Source organism: Pelodiscus sinensis, chromosome 2 (assembly GCF_049634645.1).
Source record: "Pelodiscus sinensis isolate JC-2024 chromosome 2, ASM4963464v1, whole genome shotgun sequence".
In the NCBI taxonomy this organism is placed as follows: Eukaryota; Metazoa; Chordata; order Testudines; family Trionychidae; genus Pelodiscus; species Pelodiscus sinensis.
The window spans coordinates 130,576,307-130,603,358 of record NC_134712.1 but is presented as its reverse complement, the minus strand read 5'-3'; the positions used below and the strand labels follow the sequence as shown (position 1 = coordinate 130,603,358).

The 27,052-nt window shown below is 48.9% G+C and overlaps 1 protein-coding gene across 3 annotated transcripts in view; it reads right to left on the bottom strand.

Annotated features, from left to right (window-relative positions):
• Positions 1 to 27,052, bottom strand: part of RETREG1 (reticulophagy regulator 1) — a 139,046-nt gene that overhangs the window by 63,128 nt on the left and 48,866 nt on the right. For 2 of the 3 annotated variants that reach the window (XM_075921450.1, XM_014579878.3), the window contains exon 3: positions 25,989 to 26,019. In XM_075921450.1, coding sequence (XP_075777565.1) covers positions 25,989 to 26,019 — 31 coding nt within the window. Of the gene's footprint in view, positions 1 to 8,139; positions 8,329 to 25,988; positions 26,020 to 27,052 lie in introns of those variants that run through there. The other variant, XM_075921451.1, reaches the window with a different exon arrangement.

The following is a 27,052-nucleotide window of genomic DNA, read 5'->3' as shown; positions in this document are numbered from 1 at the left end:
AACTGCAGATTTCAGATATAACAGATTACACTGAGCTTAAATAAATGCCTTCATTTATCCATAACACATTTTGGTGGCATCTTTTCTTTGAGAACAGACTAAACAAGCCTTCAACCATAAGTATTCTAGATTTGATCTCCATCCAAATGCCAAGCAATATAGTGATGGGAGGCCTGGGTTGGGGTGTCTGGTCTTGCCATTCCTCTGGGTTTAAAAAAAATCATCTGGGAAGAGCAGAACGCAGATGGGAGGACAGACTGATATTCACAGAAGGTCTGGAAAACAGAACTGTCTGGGCCAGTTGGATGGTACAAGAATAACTTGGGTTTTATTGTAGAAAATATTTTGAAAGACTTGTGGTAGAAAAGGGACGGCCAGAATAACAGAAGGGCCACACCTGTGGATCCAAGACTCGGAACTGCCCTGGAACAATATAGAGTGAACTGCTCATCCATTTGGAAAGCAAACAGGTCCAGGCTGGTAGTCCCCACAGTATGAAGATCTTGTTCAGGATGGAATTGAGTACCTTCCCTTCATGGACTGTGAAGTACCTGCTGAGATGGTCTGTTACAGAACTCTGTGCACCTAGTAGGTATATAGTTGAAAGTGCTATGTGGTTCTTGATGCACCAGTCCCATAGGCTGACTGCTTCTATGCAGAGAGGAAGGGATTTTGATTTTATTTTTTTGTATAAAATAAAGTTTTCACATTGTTTAAATTGGACACACAGGTCCAAAGAAGAGGGATGAATGCATTGCATACTAGAAGGACTGTTTGCAGCTCTATGCATCCTGGTCTCCTAAGAAGTTCAAATGCCTTGTGCAGTGTAGTTGTCCAGGTGAGTTCCATAGTCACTGAATCTATGAAAATGGCAGCATTGATTGTGGGTATAATGAAGGTTAGTACTCTCACTCTCACCTGGTATCCTGTTCAGCAGCGGAATCTCTTGCTCTCCCTCTTAAACTCCGCTGTCTGCAGGGGAGTTTAAGAGGGAGAGCAAGGGTATGTCTACACTACCCTCCTAGTTCGAACTAGGAGGGTAATGTAGGCATACCGCACTTGCTAATGAAGCCCGGGATTTGAATTTCCCGGGCTTCATTTGCATAAGCGGGGAGCTGCCATTTTTAAAACCCCACTGGTTCAAACCCTGTGCAGCGCGGCTACACGGGGCTCGAACTAGGTAGTTCGGACCAGGCTTCCTATTCCAAACTACTGGTACACCTACGGAATAGGAAGCCTAGTCCGAACTACCTAGTTCGAGCCCCGTGTAGCCGCGCTGCACGGGGTTCGAACAAGCGGGGATTTAAAAATGGCGGCTCCCCGCTTATGCAAATGAAGCCTGAGAAATTCAAATCCCGGGCTTCATTTGCAAGGGCGGTATGCCTACATTACCCCGCTAGTCCGAACTAGCGGGGTAGTGTAGACATACCCCAAGAGATCCCGCTGCTGAACAGGATACCAGGTGAGAGTGAGCGTACTAGCTGTTGGTGTGAGTTTGCTCGACTGTTTGAATTTTAATTTTGATTCTGATTTCAGGTGACTTCAGTTTCAGTTGCTGTGGCAGTTGGGACTGAGTGCCTGACCTTTGTTCCCTTGATTGTCTCTGGTCAGCCTTCCCCTGTGTGACTCACAAGGGGGCAAGCCTGACCTAGGCGAGCAAGCTTTAAAAGCCAGAGGCAGAGCAACCAGGAGAGCGAGGTGGACAGGGGGCTGCAGACAGGGGAGTTTAAGAGGGAGTTTGAAAGAAGGCACCTTCTCTGCGGCGCGGTGAGCTGTGGTCTCCCAGTGCCGCCATCTCTTCTCTGGAGCGGCCGGTGCTCGCTCCTGTGGAGGGGTCGGAGGTGCCCTCAGCGGTGCAGACTCTGGTGCCGCTCCTGACTCGTCCCGCTGCTGCAGGGACGGTTCCTTGTCAGGTGGCATCATTGGTGGCATTAGTGGCGTGGCCAGCTTATCCCTCGAAGGGGTTCTGGCATATGCTCCCTATAAGTAGGCGAAGCTGCTGCAGGAGCCGAAGCCGTGCGCAGCTTGGATGATTCTGCCACAGACCGGGAAAGTGATTTAGATGTCAGTTAAGTGCCTACTGCTGCTGCATCCAACTTGTCCTGACTCACCCGCAGCAGGGGGATGGCGGGGAGGGAGCGGGCAGGAGAAGCCCTTTTCTTTTTTGTTTTAGGCACTCCTGATGATAGCACTCTTCTCTTTGGAGCAGTTAGTTGCTCCTGTGAAGTTTGTACAGGCTGAAGAGCCTTGTCACAGAGAAGAAGCTTGAGCCGGAGATCCCTGTGTGCCCAAGGGGTTAATTTCAAGCAATGAGCGCATTTTTGGGGCACATGGGACTCCCCCAAACAACAGACACAGACTGCATGACCGTCTGAGGCTGGCATAGCCTCTTTGCACTGGGAATACAGTTTGAATCCTGGTGTCCTAGGCATGATGAAATTGACTAGGCGAACTGCTGCACTCGCAGAAATTGACTAGAACGACATCTTTCTTTTTTTTTCTTTTTCTTTCATAACTAATTAACAGGAAAACTAACCACTGAACAAAGATTAACTATTTTACACTTCTTTCTGACAGGATTGCTCTGCGTCTGAGGAGATTGCAAAGCTCCGCCAGCAACCAAGGATGGTTGAGAGGAACTCGTGATCAAAGGCACGAAAGCCACAGGCTGCAGGGGCCATGCACAGACTGGCCGAAGATGGCTCTGAAATCTTCCGACCAGCGGCACCGGGATGGACCCGACACCTAGAGTGGAGCATCCATGGGGCCACTCAAAGAAGAATGAAGCTTTTTTTGAAAGAACTCTTTCAAAAAAGCTTCTTTCGAAAAAGAGCGTCTAGACCTCAAAACCGGATCGAAAAAGCGATCTGTTGCAAAAGGCCACCCGGAACCACTTCCGGCAGGGCATTAGGGCAGCAGTTACTTCCGGATGCTGCTGCTTAAGGCTAGCTGAGCCCGAACCTGGGAGGAGTGTGGGGAGCTTCTACCGTGTCTTCCCTAACCCCCTCCAGTTTGGGGCTGGGTCCTGCATGCAGTAACCCTCTGACAGAGGTAGAGGAGGTTGGGCTGGGGGCAGAGAGGCAAGTAGGAGGTAGCTCCAGCCGGTGGTGGCAGGCAGAGGAGGAGCAGGCGAGCAGAGGGATGACAGGGGGAGTGTAGGGGGCTATACTGGCACCTTACTAGTGTGGCACCCAAGGGCCACTTCACTTCCCCCCCACCTCACTACACCACTGTAAATAATCCACCTCTTAGGATATTTATTGTTTAATGAATTACTTATTTTACTAACGACAGACATATAAATTATAATGTTTTGTGGTTTACATTCTGTTAAATATTTTTTCTCTTTAATTTGTTTATATCCCATTAGGTTCATGTCTTTTACATAAAAAATGTCAAATTCTTAAATATGTAAGTTTTATAAAACATGAGAGAAATTAATGCTATACAACCTAAATATGAATGTCATCACTATATTTCATTCAAGCATTTAAAACCACTTTTATAGCAAATGAGTAACACATTGCTTTAATGAATAAAAAGTAAAAAAGATTTTGAGCATATCAAATTTATTGTAATAGAGAGGTAGCCGTGTTAGTCTGACCTTGGTAAAACAAAAATAAAAAAATGTATGTAGCACTTTAAAGACTAACAAGATACCGAATACATTTATTGTAAGCAATCTGTAATGCTTCCTAACTGCCCATTTACTTACCTAGTTAATCTAACTGTTTTTCACATTATCGCGCAGCGAAAAACTACACGAGAGTTATGAATGTTAGAGATTAACTTACCTGTTAAAATAACGCTCCAAAAAACTTTTCAATAAAACTAACACACAAAACAGGAATCACCCTCACTTTCTTGAAGGCACTTGAAGCAGTAAGTAGCTGAAATTTCACACAAGCCATTCAACTGAAGCCATATAAAGATTCAAGGCCAACTTTGCCTTGAGCAGACTACTTCTCCAGGCGTTCACAATCACAACATCCAAACATGTGTAAGACTTTTAGTTGAGAAATCCACGTTAATCCCAAGTCTCTGCTACGACTGGGAGATGGAAAACTGGCAACAAAAAGTGGGGTGATCTATCACTTCAGTAATGCCAACCCCTTTAGAATTGAGGCTCTGATTATCCAGCACCAGCTGAGGCAGAGCAGGCACTGTGTGCACGTCTGATACATTTTTTTACCAAAACTCCTGCCTGCCCAACTCACAAGGGGAAAAAGGAAACAGGGAGGCAAAAAGGAATGGTTTAATATAGAACCTTTTTTATAAGCTTCAGAGGGGTAGCTGAGTTAGTCTGTAACAGGAAAAACTTAAAAAACCCAAACAGTCTAGTAGTACTTTTAAAGACTAACAAAACATGTAGATCAGAGGTAGGCAAAAGTGGATCTGAGCCATGGAGACCGTCTGGGGAGGCCCTGCTACTCTCCCGCCCCAAGCCCTAATTGGCCTGACGGATCCGGTCTGCGGAGGCTCTGCTGCTCCCCCACCCCCAGGCCAATTAGGGCTTGGGATGGGAGAGCATGTGAAGCTTTCTTTGTTCTGCCCCCACGCAGGGAGCAGCACACAGCACTTCCAACCACTACATACTCCTCGCAAGGCAGGAGGCGGCTTCCCGTGCTCCCCTGCCCTCAAGCCTTGATTGGCCTTGGGATGGGGGAGCGCACAAAGCCTCTTCCTGCCCTACCAGAGACATGGGTGCCTAGTGGGAAGAAGGAGACAAAGGGGTTCCCCCACCCCAGAGCAATCATCGTCTGGGTAGCCCCATCCCTTCCTGTTTAGTCCCTGCCCCTTCCATGGTGACCCAGGGCTACTTCGAAAATTTTTGAAGTGGCTCCTGGGCAAAAATTATTGCCTACTCTTTATGTAGATGGTATCGTGAGCTTTCATGGGTGGAAGTGGGTTGTGCCCACAAAAGTTCATGATACCAACTACATCAGGCATGTCAAACAGGCTTCTGGCGGGTTGCATGTGGCCCAATCGAAATTTTTTGTGGCCTGCCACTACATTTTATAAAAGAATGACGTGTGGCCCGCTGCCCGCTCGGCGCATGTGGCCGAGTGCAGATCATGGCTGGCTGGGCTGCTCTGCACAGGCATCAAGTGCCTGCTCACAGCTGGCTGCTGTGCTCACACCTCCCCAGCTCCTGAGGAGGAGATGTGTGGCAGCAGTGACACTGGCTCTGGGACCCAGGCATTACATATGGGGGGGGAGAGGCTGGGAGTGCCTGGGTCTGGGGGAGGGAGGAAGCATTGGATTAGAGGGGGGTTTTCTGGGGGAGCAGAGGAAAATTGGGTTAGAACGGGGATATGGGAGTGCCTGGCTCTGGGGCAGTGGAGGGTGATATTTTGTTTATGTTTTGATTTTTGTTTATTTCCAAATAAAATCACAACATGTGTATTAATTTTATATCAAATATTTGTCAATTTTTTGCAATTGCACGAATAATTATATGTTTATGCAAAATCTCAAACTTACAAAGTATCTGAAATTTTCACAGAAGCCTGTTCTATTTGATTGACCATGGTCTATACTTGTTTTTATTTCAACAAAACAAGTTATGTATCATGTACAAAATTTAAAAGTACCTTAAATTTATATTTAAATTAAAAATTGTTTTATGAGTAAATAACAATTTTACACATCACATTATTGAATTATATTAAAACAAGACCTGAAAAATATTATAAAATATACCTAAAACATAATCTACAATAATAAATAATTACAACTTTCCAAAGGAAGCACATTTTCTTTGGTGTCCCTAAAAGCTATCAGTTTTCATTTGTGGCCCTCAGTGGGCTTCAGGTTTGACATGCCTGATCGATATATTTGTTAGTTGTTAAAATGTAACCAGATTATTTTTTTAAAGTTTTCCTTTCGTTATCAAGTATCTTTTATTTAAAAAAATTATAAGTAACCCCAATACACCCACCTTTCCCCCCCAGAGCCAGCCCCTCACCAGCATTCCCCCCATCCCAATGCACTCAGGCCTCCCACAGAGCCCAGCCCCCCCATTCCAATGCACTCACCCCTCCCCTGAGCCAGGCTCCTCCAGTGCCCCCCATCCCAAAGCACTCACCCCTCCCCCTGAATGTGCCTCCCCCCCATCAAATCCTTCCCCTCCCCCCCAGAGCCAGGCACTGGAGGAACGGAACGGCCGGGTAAGGGAATCTAACCTTTCAAGTGGCCGTTGCTGCCACCCGGCCCTGCTGCCTCAGCTCGCAGTGTGTAGAGCACTTAGCCAAGTCCCAGTCTCTGTTCAAAAGCATCACGTGGCCCTGAGCAGCGTGCGCTTTGCTCCCAGCCCAGCCCGGTGCCCCCCTAGCGTGGCACCCGGGGGCAACTGCCTCCCTCTGCCCTCCCTTTACTACACCTCTGGGCTGAACACCAGTTACGACTGGCGGGACCGCCTTGTCCTGGAGCAGTGGGATGACCAGCAGTGGCTCCAAAACTTCCACATGAGGAAGGCCTCCTTCATGGAGGTGTGTGCCTGGTTCACCCCCACCCTCCAATGACAGAATATCCACCTGCGGCCTGCCATCCCCCTGGAGAAGAGGGTCGGTTATGCCGTGTGAAAGCTTGCCACCCCCGACAGCTATGGCTCGGTGGGACACCAGTTTGGCATGGGGAGGTCCACCGTCGGGGCCTCTTGATGGAGGTAAGGCACTCTTGGGGGACAGTCCCTGCGGGGAGAGGGGCTGGAAAAGGGGGACCATTGGGAAAGGGCAGGGGGAGTGAGGGCAAGGCCCGGGTCCAGGGGGTTGGCGTCCTAGCCTCACTCAGCCCTGCTGCTGGGGAGGCAGCCTTCTGGGGTCTTTGAGGTGGAGCTCCTCCCAAGGGCTCAGGCAAACCCCTTTCATTCTCTGTTTTGTGTGTTTCTGTGTCTTCTTCTGCATCTACTCGGTGCTGTTGCGCAGGATTATCTTCCTTGGAGATGTGGACTCCATTGTGGCCAGATTTGCTGCCCTTAGATTCCAGAACTGCAGAGGAGTGATTGATGGGACACTCATCCCGATCCGCACACCGCCCCATTGAGCAGCCCAGTTTATTAATAGTAAGGGCTACTTCTCGATGGTGCTTCAGGACCTGGTTGACCACCGTGGACAATTTACAGACATTTGTGTCGGGTGGTCTGGCCACGCACATGATGCCTGCATATTTAGGAAATGCAGGCTGCAGGCTGGAACATTCTTCCCACAGCAGGACTTTGTGCTTAGGGACCTGCAGATGCCGACTTGCATCGTGGGCGACACGACCTATCCACTGATGCCATGGCTCACGAAGCCCTACACTGGCCACCTGGACCCAAGCAAGGAACAATTTAACGTGCACCTGAACCAGGCTCGGCTGGAGGTGGAATGCACCTTTGGGTGCCTGAAGGGCCAGTTCAGGTGCCTGCTGACCCACCTCGACATTGGGGAGGGCAACTTCCCTGAGATGGTCTCTACATGTTGCTTGCTCCACAACCTGGTGAAAAGCAAAGGGCAGGCCTTCGTCCCGGGGTAAGGGACACTGGCTCGTGGCGAGGGGAGGCAGTTTGAACATCCCGGGACAGCTGCCATCTGCCAGGCCCATCAATTGGGGGTGCACATTCAGGAGGGCCCTGCGGGAGAGGTTCTCTGAAAGAGCCCAGTAACTCTCCCGAGGACACACCAATGGGAGCTTGTGCCTTGCCTCCCAAAACTGTTCCCAACACAACCCCTTTCTTCCCCAGACAATCAATAAAGACACCATTTTTTATTTCAAAATAAACTTCGTTTTAACTTATAGAAACTGTAAATAACTGGGATGGAGAGGGGTTCAGAACCTGGAGGGAAAGGCGAAAGTGGGGTTCAGAACTTGGAGGGGGGCTGAGAACTAGGAGGGAAGCTCAGGGCTGGGAGTGTTGCCTGCAGCGCCTGCAACTGCCACCTTAGGTCTGGGGACCTCAATGGACTCGGGGTTGGGTGGGGCCTGGGACAACAGAGGGCTGGGCAGGAGAGGGGGCTGCAGCTGCCTTGGGAATGGCAGGGCAGTAGGGGGAAGGGGAATTGGGGATGGTAGGAGCGGGGGCGGGGCAGGAGCAGGGGACAAGACCCGGTCAGCCATGACCTCCCGGATTGTGGCACACATATTATCTCCCAGCCTCACCAGCTTGCCCCACATGCGCTCGCGCCACTCAGCCTCCTTAAGGAACTTCTGGGTGTGGGTTTGTGGCAGGTTTCGAATGACCACGATATGCTGGTGCATCAGGTCCTGATGTGTATACCAGCGCCTGTGGCTCCCACAGCTTTGGCTTGCTGGCTGGGCTGGCTCACCCCTCATCGATGGCTGGTCCGGCTGTGGAGGACAAGAGGGAGAGGTGGTCAGTCATCCCTGCACACACTGGCCCTGAGAGCGTACCCTCCTCTGTGAGCAGTGAGCAACTGTCCTTGGTAGAGGGGACGCTAGTGTCTGGAAAGCAAGGCCATGTGTGGCCTGCACAGCAGTCCCAGACTCACAGGGGTCCCGAGGTGCTCAAGGGACCATCCTGCCTGCTCTCTCCCCTCCTCCATCCATGGACAAGCAGGACAGGGAAGTGTCTGGCTACAGTGGGTTCCCAGGTATGTGAAAGGGGCCTGGCCCGCCCTGCCCCTCCCCCCACCTGCACCTGGCAGCGCTATCTGCGGTAGCGGGTGGTACCTTGTGCATGCACACATGGCCATGTGCTATGTGCGACACTCGTCGGTCTGTGTGGGGTCACGCATGCGCCCTTGTTTCCAGCAATGCCTGGAGTGGGGAGGACAGCCTTCCCAGGGGTTGGATGTGTGTGTGGTCTCTGCCCAGGCAGCGAGCAGCAGCCTGTGTGCGCTCCAGGACTGGCTCCTGAGACTGTGTCACACTCTGCCGCTGCACGTGTTTGAACATGCACAGCCAACTGTACACTATCCAGGATGAGCGACGATTGTGCCCCATCCCGTGCACCTGCCTCCCCTACCCTGTGTGTGTGCCAACCTCACAGCACTCACCTGATGTTCCCCCCCCCCGCCGTCAGATGATGCCTGGGAGGCGTCCTTGGCCTAGGAGACTGGCTCCAGGCTGAGGGTGACAACTCTGCCTGTGTCCTCCTCCTCCTCCTGCAGCTCTCCGGCTGGGTGAACATGGGTGTCTCCAACCCCAACTCCATGAGGACGCGTGGAGACAGGGCTTCCCCATCCCCCCAGAATCTGGTGGAGCTCCTGGTAGTACGGGCAGGATTAAGGTCTTTAGTACTCCAGCAAATGGCTCTATATCTCACACACAAATTCCCTCCCCAGGGTCTCTCCTATTCGAGCAGCAGCTGCATTTTTAATTAAAGTATTCAATTCACTGACTGCTTTTCCTTTCATGTCATGAACAATCCAGACACACACAAAAAAAGGGAATAAAAGGAAAGGAGAAAAACTCAGATAAAAATAAACTTCAAATATGGAAGTACCTACTGAAGAGAATGCTATTAACCAACAGTATGCACATTTCTAAGTACATGGGTATAGGCAGATGTACCATCATAGAAGTGCAGGACTGAAATGGGCCTTGGGAGGTCTTCTAGTCTAGTCCCTTGCACTCAAGGCAGGATTAAGTATTATCTAGACCAGGGGTGGGTAAAAGGGCCTCCGTGGGCCAGATGCAGCCCGCCAAGTGGGTTGATCCAGCCCACAGAGGCCCTGCCACTCCCCCGCCCCCCAGGCCAATTAGGGCCTGGGGGCAGGGGAGCGTGCAAAGTTTCCTCCCACCCTGTGAACAGCACGCAGGTGTGAAGTTTCCTCCCCTCTCCCCCCGCCCCCCACACCCTGTGAGGAGTGCATGACACTTCAAAGTGGGAGCAGGGTTAGGGAAACTTTGCACAGCTCCCCTGACCCCAGGCCAATCAGGACTTGGGGGCAAGGGAGCATGTGACATCTCTTCCCACCCTGCAAGCAGCACATGGAAGTTTGAAGTGCCACATGCTCCTCACAGGGTGGGGGTAGGGCAGGAGGAAGCTTCGCGCACTCCCCTTGTCCCCAGGACAAGCAGGGCCTGGAGGTGGGGGAGTGTATGAAACTTCTTCCTACTCTGCCAGGGGCATGGGTCCCTAGTAGGAAGGGGAGGGGCAAAGGAGCTTCCCCACCCCCAGATCAATTATGGTCTGGGGGTGAAAAAGCCCAGAAGCATTCTGGCTCCTCCCCTTCTGGCCTGGCCCGATGCGACTTCAAAATTTTTTGAAGTGGCCCCAGACAAAAATTATTGTCCACCGCTGATCAAGACCATCTCTGAAAGACATTTGCCTAACCCGCTCTTAAAAATTTTCCAATGAGGGAGAGTCTATACTCTCCCTAGGCAACTTATTCTAGTGCTTAACAACCCTGACAGAAAGTTTTTCCTAATGTTCCTCTTTGTAACAAGTCTTCCATATACTTGAAAATTATGTCTCCCCTTAGTTTTTTCTCCAGACTAACAAACCCCATTTTTCGATCATCCCTCATATGTCATGTTTTCTAGACCTTTATGACTTTCTGTTGCTCTTCTGAGGATTTTCTCAAAGTTGTCCAATTTTTTCCTGAAATGTGGCACCCAAAACTAGACACAATATTCCAGCTGAGTTCTAATCAGTGCCAAGCGGAAGAATTACTTCTCTTCTCTTGTTCATAACTCTCCAGAATGTTTGCTATTTGTGCAACAGTGTTACACTCTTCACTCATATTAAGTCTGTGATCCCCTAGCACTCCCAGACCCTTTTCCACATTATTTCTTCCCAGGTTGTCATTACCCATTTTGTATGTTTGAAAATGATTGTTCCTTCCTAAAGTGGAGTACTTTTGCATTTGTTCCTAATGAATTTCATCCCATTTACTTTATTCCATTTCTCCAGGTCATTTTGAATTTTAATTCTATCCTCCAAAACACTTGCAATCCCACACAGGTTGGTATTGTCTACAAACTACATAAGTGTACTCGTTTTGCCAGTATCTAAATCACTGATGACAATACTGAATGGAACTGGACACAGAACTGATCCCTCATTCAGTATGTCCTTTCAACTTGACTGTGAACCACTGATAGTTCTGGGAATGGTTTTCCAACCACCTAAGTTGTATTTCCCTAGTTTGTTTAGGAGAAGGTAATGCAAGAAGCCACCACCCACTATTTACAAGACTAGTCAAATAAAACTATTAGGTGGGTTTGATATGATTTGTTCTTGGCAAATCCATGCTATTACTTATCACATTAATGTCTAGATATTTGAAAATTAATATCTTAATTATTTGCTTCATTATCTTTCTGGTTACTGAAGTTAAGCTGACTGACTTGTAATTCCCCAAGTTGTTCTTTATTCACCTTTCTACAGATGGACAAATATGGTCAATTTCTCAGTCCCCTAGAGTTTCTCCTGCTTTACATGACTTTTTGAAGATAGCTGCTAATGGCTCGGATAGCTCCTCTGTCAGCTTCTTGACGTATTTCATCAAGCCCTGGTAACAAAGGAATCTAATTTTCTATGTAATTTTAAACTTATTCTTTCCATATTTTAGCCTCTGATCCTACCTCATTTTCACTGACATTTAAATATGTTAGCTGTCCAATCACTATTCGATTTTTTGGTGAGAATTGAAACAAAAACTCACTTGACATATTTTCCATTTTCTGTTACTGTTTTTCCCATTCATTGAGTAACAGGCCTTCCATCACTGGTTTTTCTCTTGATTCTAATTTATTTGTACAATGTCTTCTTGTATGTATTATGGCAAAGTTCTGGCTGTGCCCCATAGGTCCTGCACTCCTTAGACAGTGGTTATATGCCTTACAGGAAATTGTTACTCACCTTGTGCAGTAACATCTGTTCTTCCAGATGTGTCTCTCTGTGGGTGCTCCAGTACAGGTGTCGGGCTCGTCCCGGCGCCGCAAACTGGAAAGTTTTCGTCAGCAGTAGCCCCCTCCAGAGGACAGCGCATGCGCAGAGCATCCCGTGGCGTTTGCGCCTTTTCTGCGTCGCGCAGTCCGACTCGCCAAATCCTCCTAGCCGGAACATCTGAAACAGAGAAAGACAGAGCTCCGAAGCAGGGAGGAGGGCGGGTCGTGGAGCACCCACGGGGACACACATCTCGAAGAACAGATGTTACTGCACAAGGTGAGTAACAATTTCTTCTTCTTCGAGTGATGTCCCCATGGGTGCTCCACTACAGGTGAGTATGAAGCAGTCACCCACCCAAAGATTGGTCGCCTATGCCCGCTCTTGAGCAGTAAGCGCGACATTTCTTGTTGTCACGAGTGGCAAAGAGGTCGATTTCTGGGTAGCCCCATAACTGAAACAGATTGGAAGGATCTGCTGAGTGCATCTGCAATTGTATTGACCTTGCCGGGGAGATAGGAGGCTGTGAGAGTGACACTGTGGCGAATCGCCCAGTTCCAAAGGCACACTGATTCCGCACACAAGGTCCTGGATCTGGCTCCGCCCTGTCGATTGATGTAGTATACAGTGCATATGTTGTCTGTAAGGACCTGTAGTGTGGTTCCCTGGATCTGGTGGACGAAGTGGCGGCAAGCGTTGAAAACTGCTCTGAGCTCCAGGAAGTTTATATGGAGTAGGGATTCCTGGTGGGACCACAAGCCTTGAACCCGGTGTTGTAGTATATGTGCTCCCCAGCCTACAAGGGACGCATCCGTGGTAAGCTGGATCGATGGGGGTTGAGCCCGGAAGGGGACACCAGCAACAGTATTGGCAGGGTGGAGCCACCATGCAAGCGAGTCCTTGACGCGGGCAGGGACAGGTGTGAGCCTGTTGATATTGGTAATACCGGGTCTGTAGGTTGCGAGAAGCCAATGTTGCAGGCACCGCATGCGAAGGCAAGCGTGGGCTATGACATACGTAGTGGAGGCCATGTGGCCTAACAGTTTCAGGCAGGTGAGGTATGAGACTGCTGGGGCAGTAAGCAGGACGCTCGATAGGTCTCGGATGGCGTGGGCTCTGTCTATGGGTAGGTACGCCATAGCGGTTGTAGAATCTAGTCTGGCTCCAATGAAAACGATGGACTGGGCCGGGACTAGAGAAGATTTTGGTAAATTGATGATTAGTCCAAGAGTCTCGAAGATACCTCTTGTAGTGGTAACTGCGGTCTCGGCCTCTTCCATCGAGGGGGCTGTGAGGAGGCAGTTGTCGAGGTAGGGAAAGATGGTGATGCCGGCTACGACTGCCAGGGTCTTCGAAAACACTCTTGGGGCTGCAGATAGGCCAAAGGGGAGCACCGCGTATTGGTAATGATCGTTGCCCATGGTAAAGCGTAGAAATCTCTTGTGAGCTGGATGGACGGCAATATGGAAGTATGCGTCCTGTAGATCAAGGGACACAAACCAATCCCCTTTGTGTAGTGCCGGGATGATGGAGCCCAAGGTAACCATTTTGAATTTCTGTCTTCGCAGGTGGCGGTTGAGGCCGCGAAGATCCAGGATCAGTCTCCATCCGCCAGACTTCTTCTCGGTGAGGAAGTACTGGGAATAGAAGCCTCTGCCTCGGAACTCGGAAGGAACTACTTCTACCGCACCTATGGTAAGTAGGTGCATGACCTCCTGACGTAACAGAAATTCGTGAGAGGTGTCCCTGAAAAGGGACGGGGATGGGGGGTTTGTGGGAGGTAGAGTGGAGAAGGGAATGGTGAGTCCAGAGGTTACGATCTCCCTGACCCAACGGTCCGTGGTGATGGCGAACCAACGGCGGCAATAAGGGTTCAGGCGGCCGTGGAAAAGCTTGGTTACTCGTGATGGAGACTCCAATAGGGGGATGGTACGCAGACCCTCGACAAGGGCGTCAAACTTGCTGCCGAGGTTGTTGTTGATTCTGATGCTTATTAGGCTGCTGGCGGTGACGTTAGGGGCGCTGCCTTTGTTTATGTTAGTCATAGGGCCTGAAACGTTGGGTGGAATAATAATAATAAGAAGGCCTTTGTCTGTTATACGGCCATGCTCTCCTGCGCCTGTTAGGCGGAGTGTACATCCCGAGGGTTCTTAACGTAGTTCGGGAGTCTTTTCCGGAATGGAACACTTGATCCGTGTTCTGGGCAAACAGGGAGGCTCGATCAAATGGAAGGTCCTCCACCTTGGGCTGTAGATCTTTTGGCACAGAAGCAAGGTGGAGCCAAGAGGCACGTCGCATGACGACCGATGTCGCCGTAGTTCGGGAAGCCGAGTCGGCAATATCCAGAGATATCTGGAGTGCATTACGGGCTGCTGTATAACCCTCCTGCACAATGGATTTCAGTACATCCCTTTTGGAGTCTGGCAGATGTTGTATCAAAGGCACCGACATCGAGTAATTATCGAAGTCGTGGTTAGCAAGTTGGGCAGAGTAGTTGGCCATCCTCAGTGTGGCTGTTGCCGACGAATATACCTTCCTGCCGAGCAAGTCCAGATGCTTAGCTTCCTTGTCCGCAGCAGAGTTTCTCAATTGCGCGGACTTCGCCTTTTGCTGGGCTGCGTCGACGACGATGGAATTAGGGGCGGGTTGAGTAAAAAGAAATTCCGCATCTTTGGCGTCAATAAAGTATTTCCTGTCTGTGCATTTATTGGTAGGGGGCACAGATGCCGGGGTTTGCCAGATGTCATTAGCTACTTCAAGGATAGTGGCATCGAAAGGGAGAGCTAGTTTCGATTTGTTGGACTGTTGTAAGTTTCTGAGGAGGGCATGCTGCTTCTGTGGCACCTCGGAGGTACGTAGGTTTTGTGAATATGCTACCCGTTTAAAAAGTTCATGGAATTGTTTGTAATCATCCACGAGAGAGGGTTCGTCATTGAATACTGCGTTGTCCGGGGAAAAGGAAGAGACATCTGTGGGAGAAGCCGTGGGCTGTTGCTCTGCTACAGGCGACTGAGTGATATCGTCATGTGGGGCAGAGGCTGTTGACGCATCACCAGGAGGCGTTGGTTGGCGTTGAGCTGGCGGAATAGAGTCCTGAGTCATTGGTCGTGGTGAGAATAATTGCTGCCGCTCTGGAGACGAGGGTGAGCGTCTTGTGACTGAACATGAACGATCACGATGGGGCGAGGTGTACATACGATAACGAGAGTCACGGTGTGAATATTGCGGAGAGTAAGAAGCGAAGCTCCTATGGCGATCGTAACGGGAGCGAGGAGGAGATCGCGGGGATCGTGAGTGGTGTGAATGGTGATATGGAGATCTTGAGTAGTATATACGGTGGTAATGTGGCGGTGTAATAGATCGCCTCGGGGATCTGTAGTAACGGTGCGTAGGAGAATAACGGTAATGGTGGTCCCACCGTCTTTGGCAAGGTGAGAGCGATGGCTCAGGGGAAAAAGCCGCCCTGTCGGGACTGGGGGAAGGCGTACGGGGATGGTGAGTCTTCCTTTGCTCCTTAGTCGGTACCCCCGTGGATGGGAGAGCCCTGGGGATTGTACTACCCGGAATGGAGACGACCGAGGCAAAGTCAGAAACTTCCTCCGGGAGGCATGGTAACTGAAGTGCGGAGGATGGGGATGGTGGTGCCATATCGTCCCCCGAGCCGTGGGGTTGTGGGCCCGTAGGGGCTGGCGCCAAAACAACGGACGGTGTCGGTTCAGCCACACACAATGGGTGGTTGGTGTGGGCAGGTCTTGAATGGAGGCGGGTTGACCTGGGTGCTTTCTCGATGCCGTCTCCAGTGTCTGCACTGGTTGTGGTTTAGTCTTCGGTGCCTGCTTAGGCTTCGGTGCCGGGTCGACTCTCGGTGCCGGGTTAGTCTGAGAGTCTTCATGAGGCAATGGTGTCGAGTGTCTCGGTGCCGAGGACTGCACCGTATCTGGCTGCGGTGCCGCTCGGAGACTCGAATGATGGTGCCGATTCCGGGCGACCTGGCGGGACCGAGAGCACTGAGAGTGCGGGGCTTGGCGCCGACGTACTACGGGCTTTGGGTAACTTGTCCACTCCCTGTGTGGGAGGGCAGCCCGATGAGCCTCGTGTCTCTCCTGCACTTAGGCTCCTGGACGGAGCGGAGCTTTTTCCGTCCCTGGACTTATGCGGGGCTGGAGCTTCCTGTTCTTCTACTGACAGGGGCTGAAGCGCCTTATTGAAGAGTAGCATCTTCAGGCGCATTTCTCTATCCCGCCTCATCTGCGTGGTCAGCTTGGAACAGTGACCACATTTCTGGGGGATGTGGCCCTCTCCCAGGCAGCGAATACAGCAGGAGTAGCGATCGGAGACCGGCATGGCGTCCCCGCACGAAGCGCATTTCTTAAAGCCGGGAGAGCCGGGCATGTTTAGTGCGGCGGTCTCCGGGGGAAGAAAGAACTTGAGGAGCTGGTCGGAGCGGCCCTCAGAGGTTATAACGGCAAGAGAATTTTTTTTTTAAACTATTAACTACTAACTAACTAACTAAGATAATAACTGACTAACACTATGTGGGAAGGGGCTAACTGGGAAAGAACAAACGAATAAACGATATGATTTCTCCTCAGGAGAGGAGCGTGTTCCAAGTCCATGTGTGGCGGTGGACGGTTAGGAGGAACTGGCGAGTCGGACCGCACGACGCAGAAAAGGCGCGAACGCCGCAGGACGCTCTGTGCATGTGCGGTCCTCCGGAGGGGGCTACTGCTGGTGAAAACTTTCCGGTTTGCGGCGCCAGGATGAGCCCGACACCTGTAGTGGAGCACCCACAGGGACATCACTCGAAGAAGAACCTCGCTGTGACCCTTTATGCTGTCTCTTGTGTTTTTCTAGAGGTCAGGCTTACAGCTTATTGAGACATTTTCAACACTGGCAAAGTTAATAAATGGGGAGAGGTAAATCCCTCCATAATCCCGGATCTTGTTTTCTCAGAACTAGATGTTTTCTGTGATGTGGGAAGGCAGTGGCAACTGCTCAACCCCCAAGACAGCAGCCTTTTCGGCCACTTCTCCAAATGCTCCCCAAATGCCTTTTCTGGTACCTGACTGAATCTTTCCCTTCTCAGTTTCTCCGCAATCACACTTCCTCCTCTTGGTCCATCCCTCTTCTCCTTCCCCCTTTTTACTTGGGGGAAACCTTTTAAAACGGCACCCCAGGCTTTAATTGGCTTCAGGTGTCTGATTAGCCTACTCCTTCAGGCTAGCTGTTTATTAGCCTCAGGTGTCTGCCTGCCTTAATTATGAGGCAGCAGACTCTAGGAGTTGATTTAAGGAATAGAAAACTATTTATCCAGTGCTCTGCATACCTGCCCTCTATTAGAGTGTGACAGCCAGCTAGTCTGGGTCTGTTACATTATCTAAATAGTTTAATCTCATTTTGCGCCCTGGCCTTTCTAATTTCATTCCTAAATATTAGGTTATTTGTTTATCTTCGTTCTTTGTCATTTGAAGTAGTTTCCACTTCTTATAGGACCCTTTTTGAGTTCACTGAAAGTCTAGTTTAGCAAGGATGGTCTTCTACCATACTTCCTATCTTTCCTATGCAGTGGCATAGTTTGCTCTCATGCCATTAATAATGTCTCTTCAAAAAAACTGCCAACTCAAACTGTTTTCCCCCTTAAAATACCTGGTGTTGTGAGGAATGAAGGTTTTACTGGCATGAGTTTGAGATGATCATGTCATTCACTAGTGGCAAAACCGTAAGCAAATCATATGGATTTTTCCAAATATGTGCTGATAAAACTTATGTCACAACAAACCAGGATATGTTCTGTATGCACTACATATGTTAAAGAAAGCACATTTTAATAGTTTTTATATGGGTTTAAAAATTCTATTGGGATTCTTATTTCTCCATCTGTAAAGATGTATGCCTCATTTGTCATGAGTGCAGCTATACAAAAGGGAAGAAAAATTAAAACTGTTAGCTTCAAAATAGCCTTAATAGTCTTTCTATGCAAAAATTGGTCACTCTGTTACGTGAAAATTCCGTAATCCAATGTAAAGCTAGGAATCTCCCCTGCTTAAAGGGATAATTATTCCTATTCCTATCTCCGCAAGACAGTGAAGAGTAAATTTATAGTACTTTATGTTTAAAAAAACCCTGACTGGCCCATAACTGAATCCCACCTATCGCAGAACTCAGGAAAGGGTAATTTGAGACAGGAGAGATGGAATTGCCATATTTGGAAGCAAAAGGAGGAAATGTTTTTGTGGCAGAGTGATCTGCAATAAATATCAGAGATTTGAAGTCTCTCATGAGTTTGGAATGTAAGAATAATTCCCAACAGAGGGATTAATTAATAGTGATGTATTAAATTGTATCAGCAAGTATTAAATTGTACAGGAAATGTTATCATATGAATAGCACACAAAAGGAAGTTACTCACCCTGTGAAGTAACGATTGTTCTTCGAGATGTGCCCCGTGGGTGCTCCACTCTAGGTGTCGGGTCCCGTCCTGGCGCCGCGGCTCGGAGACTTTTCATAGCCGTGCTCTGCCGGCTCGCGCATGCGTGGTTCACCAGGACAGCGTTCGTGCCTTTGATCAGCTGCGCGCGAGCCGGCAACCGTCAGTTCCTCTCACCCGCTCATCTGAAAGACAAATTAAGAAGAAAATCCCAGAGCGGGTAGGAAGGGCGGGTTGTGGAGCACCCACAGGGCACATCTCGACGAACAATCGTTACTTCACAGGGTGAGTAACTTCCTTTTCTTCTTCGAGTGGCCCCGTGGGTGCTCCATTCTAGTTGACTCCGGAGCAGTACACAGAACAGAATTAGAGGGCTCCGGAATCAAGACTACCGGCACGATTCAGTACTGCTGTAGCCACAGAAAAATCTGAAGCAAACTGATTGACTATAGCGTAGTGCTTCATAAAAGTCACATTAGAAGACCATGTTGCCGCTCTGCAAATGTCACGAAAGGACACTCCACTGAGGAAGGCCGTAGTAGTAGCAACTGCCCTAGTTGAATGAGCTTTTGGAAGAGAAGGGAGAGGCTTCCCCTGTAACGGATGGCACATGGATATACATGAAACTATCAGTTTCGAGATACGCTGAGAAGTTAGCGGTTGCCCTTTTGAATGGCGCACTAATGATACTAGCAAATGGTCTGTTTTCCTAAAATCCCATGTTCTGTCAATGTAAAACGCTAAGGATCTTCTCACATCCAACGTATGCAACTGTGCTGCTTGTGTTGAGGTATGGGGTTTTGGAAAGAAACATGGCAAAATCACCGGCTCGTTTCTGTAGAATTCAGAGGAAACCTTTGGAATAAACACCGGATGGGTCCTCAGTGTCACCGATTCCTTTGAAAAAACTGTATAGGGCAGTGAGGCCATAAAAGCTGCTCTCTCACTCACCCTGCGAGCCGAAGTAAGGGCTAGGAGGAATACCAGTTTGATAGTAAGTAGGTGTAATGATACTGTAGCTAAGGGCTCGAAGGGGGGACGTGTCAGAGTTTGAAGGACTAGATCCAAATTCCATAAGGGCGGAGGAGGCCTCCGCGGGGGATGGAGATTCGAGAGCCCCTTCAGAAATCTTTTTGTAGTAGGGTGAGCGAACAAGGAAAAATCGCTATCCTTGTGGTGGAAGGCATTGATTGCTACCAAATGCACTTGTAGAGATGCAAGTGCCAGGCCATTGTCATGTAGCTACAAGAGGTATTCCAATATACAAGGTAGGGTTGCGAAACGCGAGTCCACATTGTTGTCCGTACACCATGCTTGGAACTTCGACCACTTAGCTCCATAAGCGGTTCGTGTGGATTGTTTGTGACTATGCATCAGCACTTGCTTGACTCACTGAGAACATGATTGTTCGGAGTCGGTGAACCAGCAAGCATCCATACAGTGAGGTGCAGAACTTCGGGTCTCGGAAGCCTGAGAGATCCGTTGTCCTGGGTCAACAGATTCGGAAGAGAAGGCAGAGGATACGGCGCTCTCACTGACATCTGGTGGAGCACTGAAAACCAAGGCTGACGAGCCCATGCCGGTGCCAGGAGGAACATCCGCCAGCTGTATTTCCTGCGTGCCTGCCACTCATTTGAAGAGATCCTGAAAGTGTTTCAGATCATCCAGTGGGGAGATGTCAACTGGGCATATCGCCTCATCCGGGGAAGACGAGGAACAGTCTGCTGGAGGAGTTTCCGGCTTAGGGTCTTCTGCTTCAGACAACTGCCCCTCTTCCGGTTCGGACTGGTCTAGCTGGATCGTTGGACTCTTAGTCGGAGAAGGTGAGTGTAATGGCTGTGATCGGTGAGGTAAGTATTTTGCTGTCGGTGATTGGCGGATGCAGGAAGATCCCTTGCGTGATGATGGAGTATAGTCACGCTGGGGACGATCGTAATATGATCCATGATAGCGGTCATAATAGAGCTCAGACCGCGACGGGGAGGAGTGCCGAGAGGAACGTGCACTACCATGATGGATATAATAGACGCGACATGGAGAGCATCTAACAGACCCGTACCTCGAAAACCGGGAGGGTGAACTGGATCATGAACGGGACCGATGTGTGTCTAAGTACACTGCATCTCTATAGTCATGCCGGCTGTGCATAATCCGCGAAGGAGACACATAACCACGATAGCGATCATGTCTTCCTGGTGAAACAGCTGGAGAAAGGGACCTGTCCCTATAATGGGTTTTGGACAATGATTTTCTAGGTGTAGAAGTCCGAATCATCCCCAGAGGCATGGGGGAGCCAGGCACCGAATGAAAGTGAAGCGATGCCGGAGAAGTCAGCTGTTGCTGGAGTGATGTCGGTGCCGGTATGACGCCCGGTGCCGAGGTTAACGATGGTGCTGCGCCTGAGGCATCAACATGTTCCGCCTCAGATACCGGTGCTGGAAGGGACGGTGCCGACGCCAGGGCAGGCAGGATAGGCACCGATGCATTAGGTGCCGCTGAAGCTGGTGCGGAGAGGCTGGTCAATTGCGGCACAAGTGTGTCTGTCAGTTTCAGGGAGCGCGCCGCTGAAGCCGATGCAGACTTGCTGGCCAGCAGCGGCATCGTTCCTGATGTCAGCGCTGAAGCCAATCTCCCTCTGGGCGGTGGGGGTTCTCTCCTACCAGCCCCAGCAAGGTTACCAGACCCCCCCGGGGTCACCTTGGAAGCTCCTGCCAACGTTGTGGTTGCCTCAGGGAGAGAGCGCGCCGGGGATGGCTTTGCTGTCTTGGAGAGAGCCGATCCCAGAGAAGCCGCTCTCCTCTTATGCCCCAAGGTTTTTGTGGTCGCAGGAGGGATCGGATCAGGCTGCAATGCCTTGTCAAACATCAACATTCTTGTCTTCATCTCCCGCTCCCTCCGGGCTCTTGAGGTTAATTTTCGACAATGGGTGCACTTGTCAGGGACATGAGTTTCCCCCAGGCACCTGATACAAGTGTCATGGCCATCAGCCGTTGGCATGGCTTCACGGCACTTTAAGCATTTTTTAAAACCAGTTGATCCAGGCATTGTCACCACAGTTAAGGAATGCCTGTGTAATCCCCGTGTGGGTAGTCAATTTCACCAGCTTAGCGTCTTCTTGCGGCACTTTTCACTAAACAGTCTTGAGAGAAACTTTTTTTTTTTTTTTTTACAGAAGAACAAGTAAGGGGAACACGACTAACACTAAACTTCAACTAACTCTAACTATTTACAATAGAGAACGATCTAAAACCACCAGTAAAGAAGAGATCAGGGAGCTGATCAAAGGCGCGAACGCTGTCCTGGTGAACCACGCATGCGCGAGCCGGCGGAGCACGAATATGAAAAGTCTCCGAGCCGCGGCGCTGGGATGGGACCCGACTCCTAGAGTGGAGCACCCACAGGACCACTCGAAGAAGAAGCATATTATTAAATAGACAAATGTAATTTAATCTGAAGTTGCATATGTGAAATCAAAACTTTAAAATGTATTTCAGTAAGATTATATACATTACTTTGTTCTTCAGCATTTTGTGTTTTTTTTTAAAACTCTTTTTAGCCACTAAATCAGAAAATAACTACAAATACTTAAAGGAAAATCTTGCCCTTTCCTAAGGCACATGATTAGGGGACAGAGGTGCCACTTTAGCACCTTACATATGTAACCCTTCTGCCGGGTAGGCCTGCCAGCAACCAGGGCCGGGTTCAATATCTCGGGGTCCATCTCACACAGAACTGGCTCGAGCGCCCACCCAGTAACCTGGGAAATTCACACACCCCTGGGTGCCTCTGAGAGGCAATGCTTCCCCACTCACAAGCACAGAGTCTGAGTATAGGAAAGAAACATTTAATGAAACATAAAGAGAAGTCATACGGCATTAACTTGGGAAAATACCACAAACAGAGTTCATACCCAAACATGAGCTAAGCCCCCTACCCCCAGCCAAGAATCACCCAAAGTCTGACACCCCAAAAGTCTCTGTCCCTGGTCAGTGTCACCCAGAGTCCAAAAGTTCACCCGTAGGGTTTCACCTCCCAACCTGGATAGAAATGGGGGTGGGGGATAAATAGGGAGAACCTTACGAGCCACTCCGCCACACTCCACCAGCTGTCTTGTTCCACGCCACTGGACACTCCGTTGGTCACCTGCCGCTGCTCCTTGCCTGCCGCCACTCCTACCAGCTGCGCCATGCTACTGGTCACCGCTCCTCACCTGCCGCCACTCCACACCTGCCACGCCGCTGGTCGCTGCTCCTCGCTTGCCGCCGCTCTGCGCCATGCCACTGGTCGCTGCTCCTCACCTGCCGCCGCTTCGCTGGCTGCAATGGGTCTGGCTCCCAGCCAAACAAGTGATTTCAGCTCTTAATGATTTCAACTCTTTAGCCACCACCTGGACTGGCAAAGGATTCCAGCTTCCACTGGACTAGCAAAAAGAATCCTCATGGAGTCTGCTTTAGGTCTGTCCTTAAAACAAAGGGGGAAAGGGGCAGGTTGGGCCAGTCTTACAGCTCATACCTGGCAGGTGTGAAGCAGGCTGACTCAAGCCCTTTAACCCTTTCCCCCAGCTTGGTTCACTCAACTCTGGAAGGGGGGAGGCTTGTTCCTCAGAGACTCCTTACCATGATGGTGATGTCTCTCCTGCGAGCACTGGTGGCATGTTTTACAGTTCCCACATTTAGGGGTAGCATGATTAGTGACCTCACAACAGCCCCAAATTATTTATAATACACCACATTCATTCCAACACTGATCCTCCATCAGCCCTGGCTAAATGGGATTTACATAGCCACACCTCGAATTCCCTCTCCATCCTGGCATGAGCTGTATTTACATATCAACAGTTAACAGTTAATTATCTTGCACAGCTAAACAATTGTAATGGGCACACCCACCCCAGGGCAGCTCTTTCCTTGTAGCTGGCTGATAGCAAGCAGCAGTTTAGCCCCTGCTTAAACATAATGCCATCAAAGGCAAGGCAACACTACTGCCAATGTGTTGTTAGACACTTTTTTTTTTCTTTTCATTGGAGCAGCAAGTACTGTGGACAAGTATATGCTCCATCAACCAGTTATAAGGGGGCTGACTGTGGGCAACAGACACACCTTCTATGTAGCACAGTGGCCCCCAACCTTTTGGGGCTGCCGTATGCCCGGGGCCACACATGCGCCACACGTCCAGGGGCAGGGCTGGTCCAGATCATTCTGTGGGCGCACATAAATGCCCCAGCGGGCTCCATGGCGCCCGCGGGCATGGCATTGGGGACCACTGATCTAGCAGTTAGTGGTCCTCTAAAGTTGCAGTGTGCAGTGCTACTCACAAGCTGGGTATTCAACTCCACACAGGCTTCAGCCCTAGACAAAGGTCCTGCACAGAGAGGAGGAAATTCCCTGTGTTTTCTTTCCCTCTCCCTATCTTGTGCACCATCACAAAAGAAGTTAGAATCTAGCCCTTAACCAATACCACAATATTAAATAATGCAATACTGAAAAATTCTCACTAAAGAAAAGAGGAATCCATGAATGATCACATGGCAAGGTCTGAACATAACACTTAAATATGTGGTTCAGAATAAAAACCTGTATTATTGATCATTTTAATTGGTTTTCTCATTCATCAGTAAAGTATTATAGGTACATAAATTAAAAATACATAGAGCTAAGTTTTTTTTTTAAAAGATTTACCAATGGTGATTATCCTCTAATGCTCTGGCTGACAACTGCCAGGGATAGCTATCCCTTTTGCCTGTCATTTTCAGAAGACAATGTTTGTCAAAAAGATGTTTGAACTACCTTGATTCTCTAAGGAGTCATTTTCCTTTACAACCTAAAAGCCTCTCATTGCAAATTAAATTGGATGAGGGTCCAAAATTTCCCTGGTAAGTCTACTTCAATATTTTCTAGTCCAGGCACACTAAGCACACAGCTGCATATATGTTTTTTAAAAGACTACCAAAGCAAAGCACATCATAGCCCATACATTTTCTTCATGGGAAGAGGATGACCAAAAAAAAAAAAAGAAGACCCATATTATATTACCTAATAGACCATTGGAAGCATTTAGATACTACAGCACTGAACGAGAAAGGCAAATACCAATTTAGAAAAATATAAAGGCTAAGTCTTATGTTTCTATGTCCACATTATGGATTGCTATCTTGTATACAGTAGTTTTGTACTACAGTTGAATGGATTTTTTAAATGATGTCACTAAGTCAGTGACTTACCCTTCAAGACCATGGTTTCAAATATTGTCAACAGCAAGGTAACTGAAAATCATTACCGTCCAACATCTGTTTGGTGGCCTACATAAGTAATGATGCCTTACATTTCTATAGCATTTTTATTCAGAAAGTTTCCAAATTACTTTATAGACTATAACATTAATTTCATCCACTAATGAAATATAGCTAATCTACCCCAGTAACACTATACAAACATTTTTGTGTGGAAAATAAATGCAGAAGGTTTTCGGAAGGGGGGGAAAGGAGAACCTTTTTTGGGGTTAAGAGCCACTGATCCGCAGAAATATCAGCAGGGGCAACACACAAATGAGGAAAAAATTAAAAAAATAAAACCACCCCCCTCACTGATGTGGCCCCTGACTGAGCAGGAGAAAGACACTCTCCAATTTCCCCTCACACACCAGAGCTAGGGGAGCCCAGCCTAGTAGATTTTGTATGTTCTACCCCTGCAGTGGGGCAGCGGGGGGAGGCAGGGCCTGAAGTGCCAGCATCAGCTCTCCAGTGCTAGGGGAGAGACTAAGCCTCAAGGGCTAGATCCAGTCAAGCAGGGGCCCACCTGTGGCCCCCAGGCCTGAGGTTCCCCACCCTTGGTTTAGACAGACAAAATTAGCCAGCTATGACAGCCCAATGACCTGTTACAGGTTTCACCACTATAATTAATTGGTATCCACAATAGCTACTTTAGAGACACTAGCCATTGACAGAGCACTGAATTGATCTACAGCAAAATCTCAGAATTATGAACACCTCGGGAATGGAGGTTATTCGTAACTTTGAAATGTTTGTAACTCTGAAGTAAACATTTTGGTTGTTCTTGCAAAATCTGATACTTGACTGAAAAATATATTGTGGTATAATTCAAATAAAAATGTTATGACTTTCACAAACAATACTACAGGTTGCACCTCTATAAACTGGAACTCTCTGGTCCAGCAACATCCATGGTCTAGCAGTACCACGTATGTTCCAGAATCAGAGTCCCTGCACTGCAGGACATGGGGAGGAGCGGGTGAGAAGAGTGTCCCAGATGGGTTGGAGGGGCAGAAGCCAGCATGTGGCTCAGCTGCGCTGCGGGGCTTGGGAGTAGGCGTGCACCTCAGCTGGGCAGAGACGGGATCTGGAAAGTCTGGTACGCAGGTCAGCTGGGCTGCAGGGAAGGGGAGAAGGCGGGGGGGCACCAGCAGCAGGGGCCAGAAATGACCTCCCCTGATCCGGCAAAATCCCTCATCCGGGACCTGTCAGGTCTTGAGGGTGCCAAACCAAGGAGGTCCAACCTATATTTTAAAAATATATTTAAAGCTGAGGCATCATGTGAATAGCCAATAATAGGTGGTATTAAGAGTGTGACTACACTGTAGTCACAAAAACGTAGTTCTTATTTTGTTGGCTTTTAGGGATAATCATTTGTAAAATTCAGAATTTGTGATGTAATAGAAAATAATTTCAATGTCATCTTAATTACCAGAACTTAGAAACAATATTCCTACCTGTCAGTGAGTCTCCTCCAGACCTGTGTACCTGAAATAAGCAAAGCTTAAGGTAAAAAACAGCACTGGATTTTTTCCTTCAATTTTTCAGGAGAACTCCAAATTACAGAAAAATTACACTAAAAGTATCTGTTTTATATACAAGTCACATTATCCCCATTGCTAGTTAAAAAAAATCATTCACTGTTCCTATTTGGAAAAAATAGAGTAACATGCGTCAGAAAAATGAGGAAGTGACTTACCTTTAGCGGTAACTGACGTTCTTCGAGATGAGCATCCCTAGGGGTGCTCCACAGCAGGCATCAGTGTGTCTCAGCACCACAGACTGGATTCTTCTTAGCAGTGCATTGGGGGGCTGCATATGCATGGTGTGTGGGGCACGCACACACTCCCCTCAGCCCTTTATACAAAGCCTGGCTGGGCAGGAAAAATTCTATCACCCTTGTCTGGAGGAGTTTAGGTGTGTCTTCCCGGGCCTTTTCATTGCTTTCTTTGATACAAGCAGAGTCCTGGGGGAGGGGAGTGGTTTTCCATGATTGTCACTCCCTGGCTCCCCAAGAGAACATGGCTGACAGGTGGCCATGCCCTGGTTCCCCAAGAACACAGAGCTGGTAGGTAACACTGACCCCAAAACCCTTTGTAGCTGAGGGACTAGAGCTTAAACCCTGTCAGACTGCAAGATTAAGGACTGAGCAGGGTACTGGGACCCCAGAGTTACCCTGCCACAGAGGTAAAGTCCTCAGTCGTTTCTGGGGGTGGTGGTATGAGAGCCTCATCTGTCATAGATGATGAATTTGTATCTAATGATGTGTCTGGACCTAAGTCACATAGCTGCAGTTCATCAATTTCATTTTGTTCCCTCTGAATCAGGGGAGATTGGGACAGGGGAGAAAGTGTATTTATAGTAGTTTTCCTCTAATTGTTTCTTTTTATGATTTTGAGGCGATGAGTTCCAATATTGCCACTGTAGTGGATAAGGCATAGGTGGTGGTATCTCTGGATATGGAGCCGGGGGCGGGAGGGGGGAGCATGCCCACATTGGTAGGGTGGGCAATACTAGTATG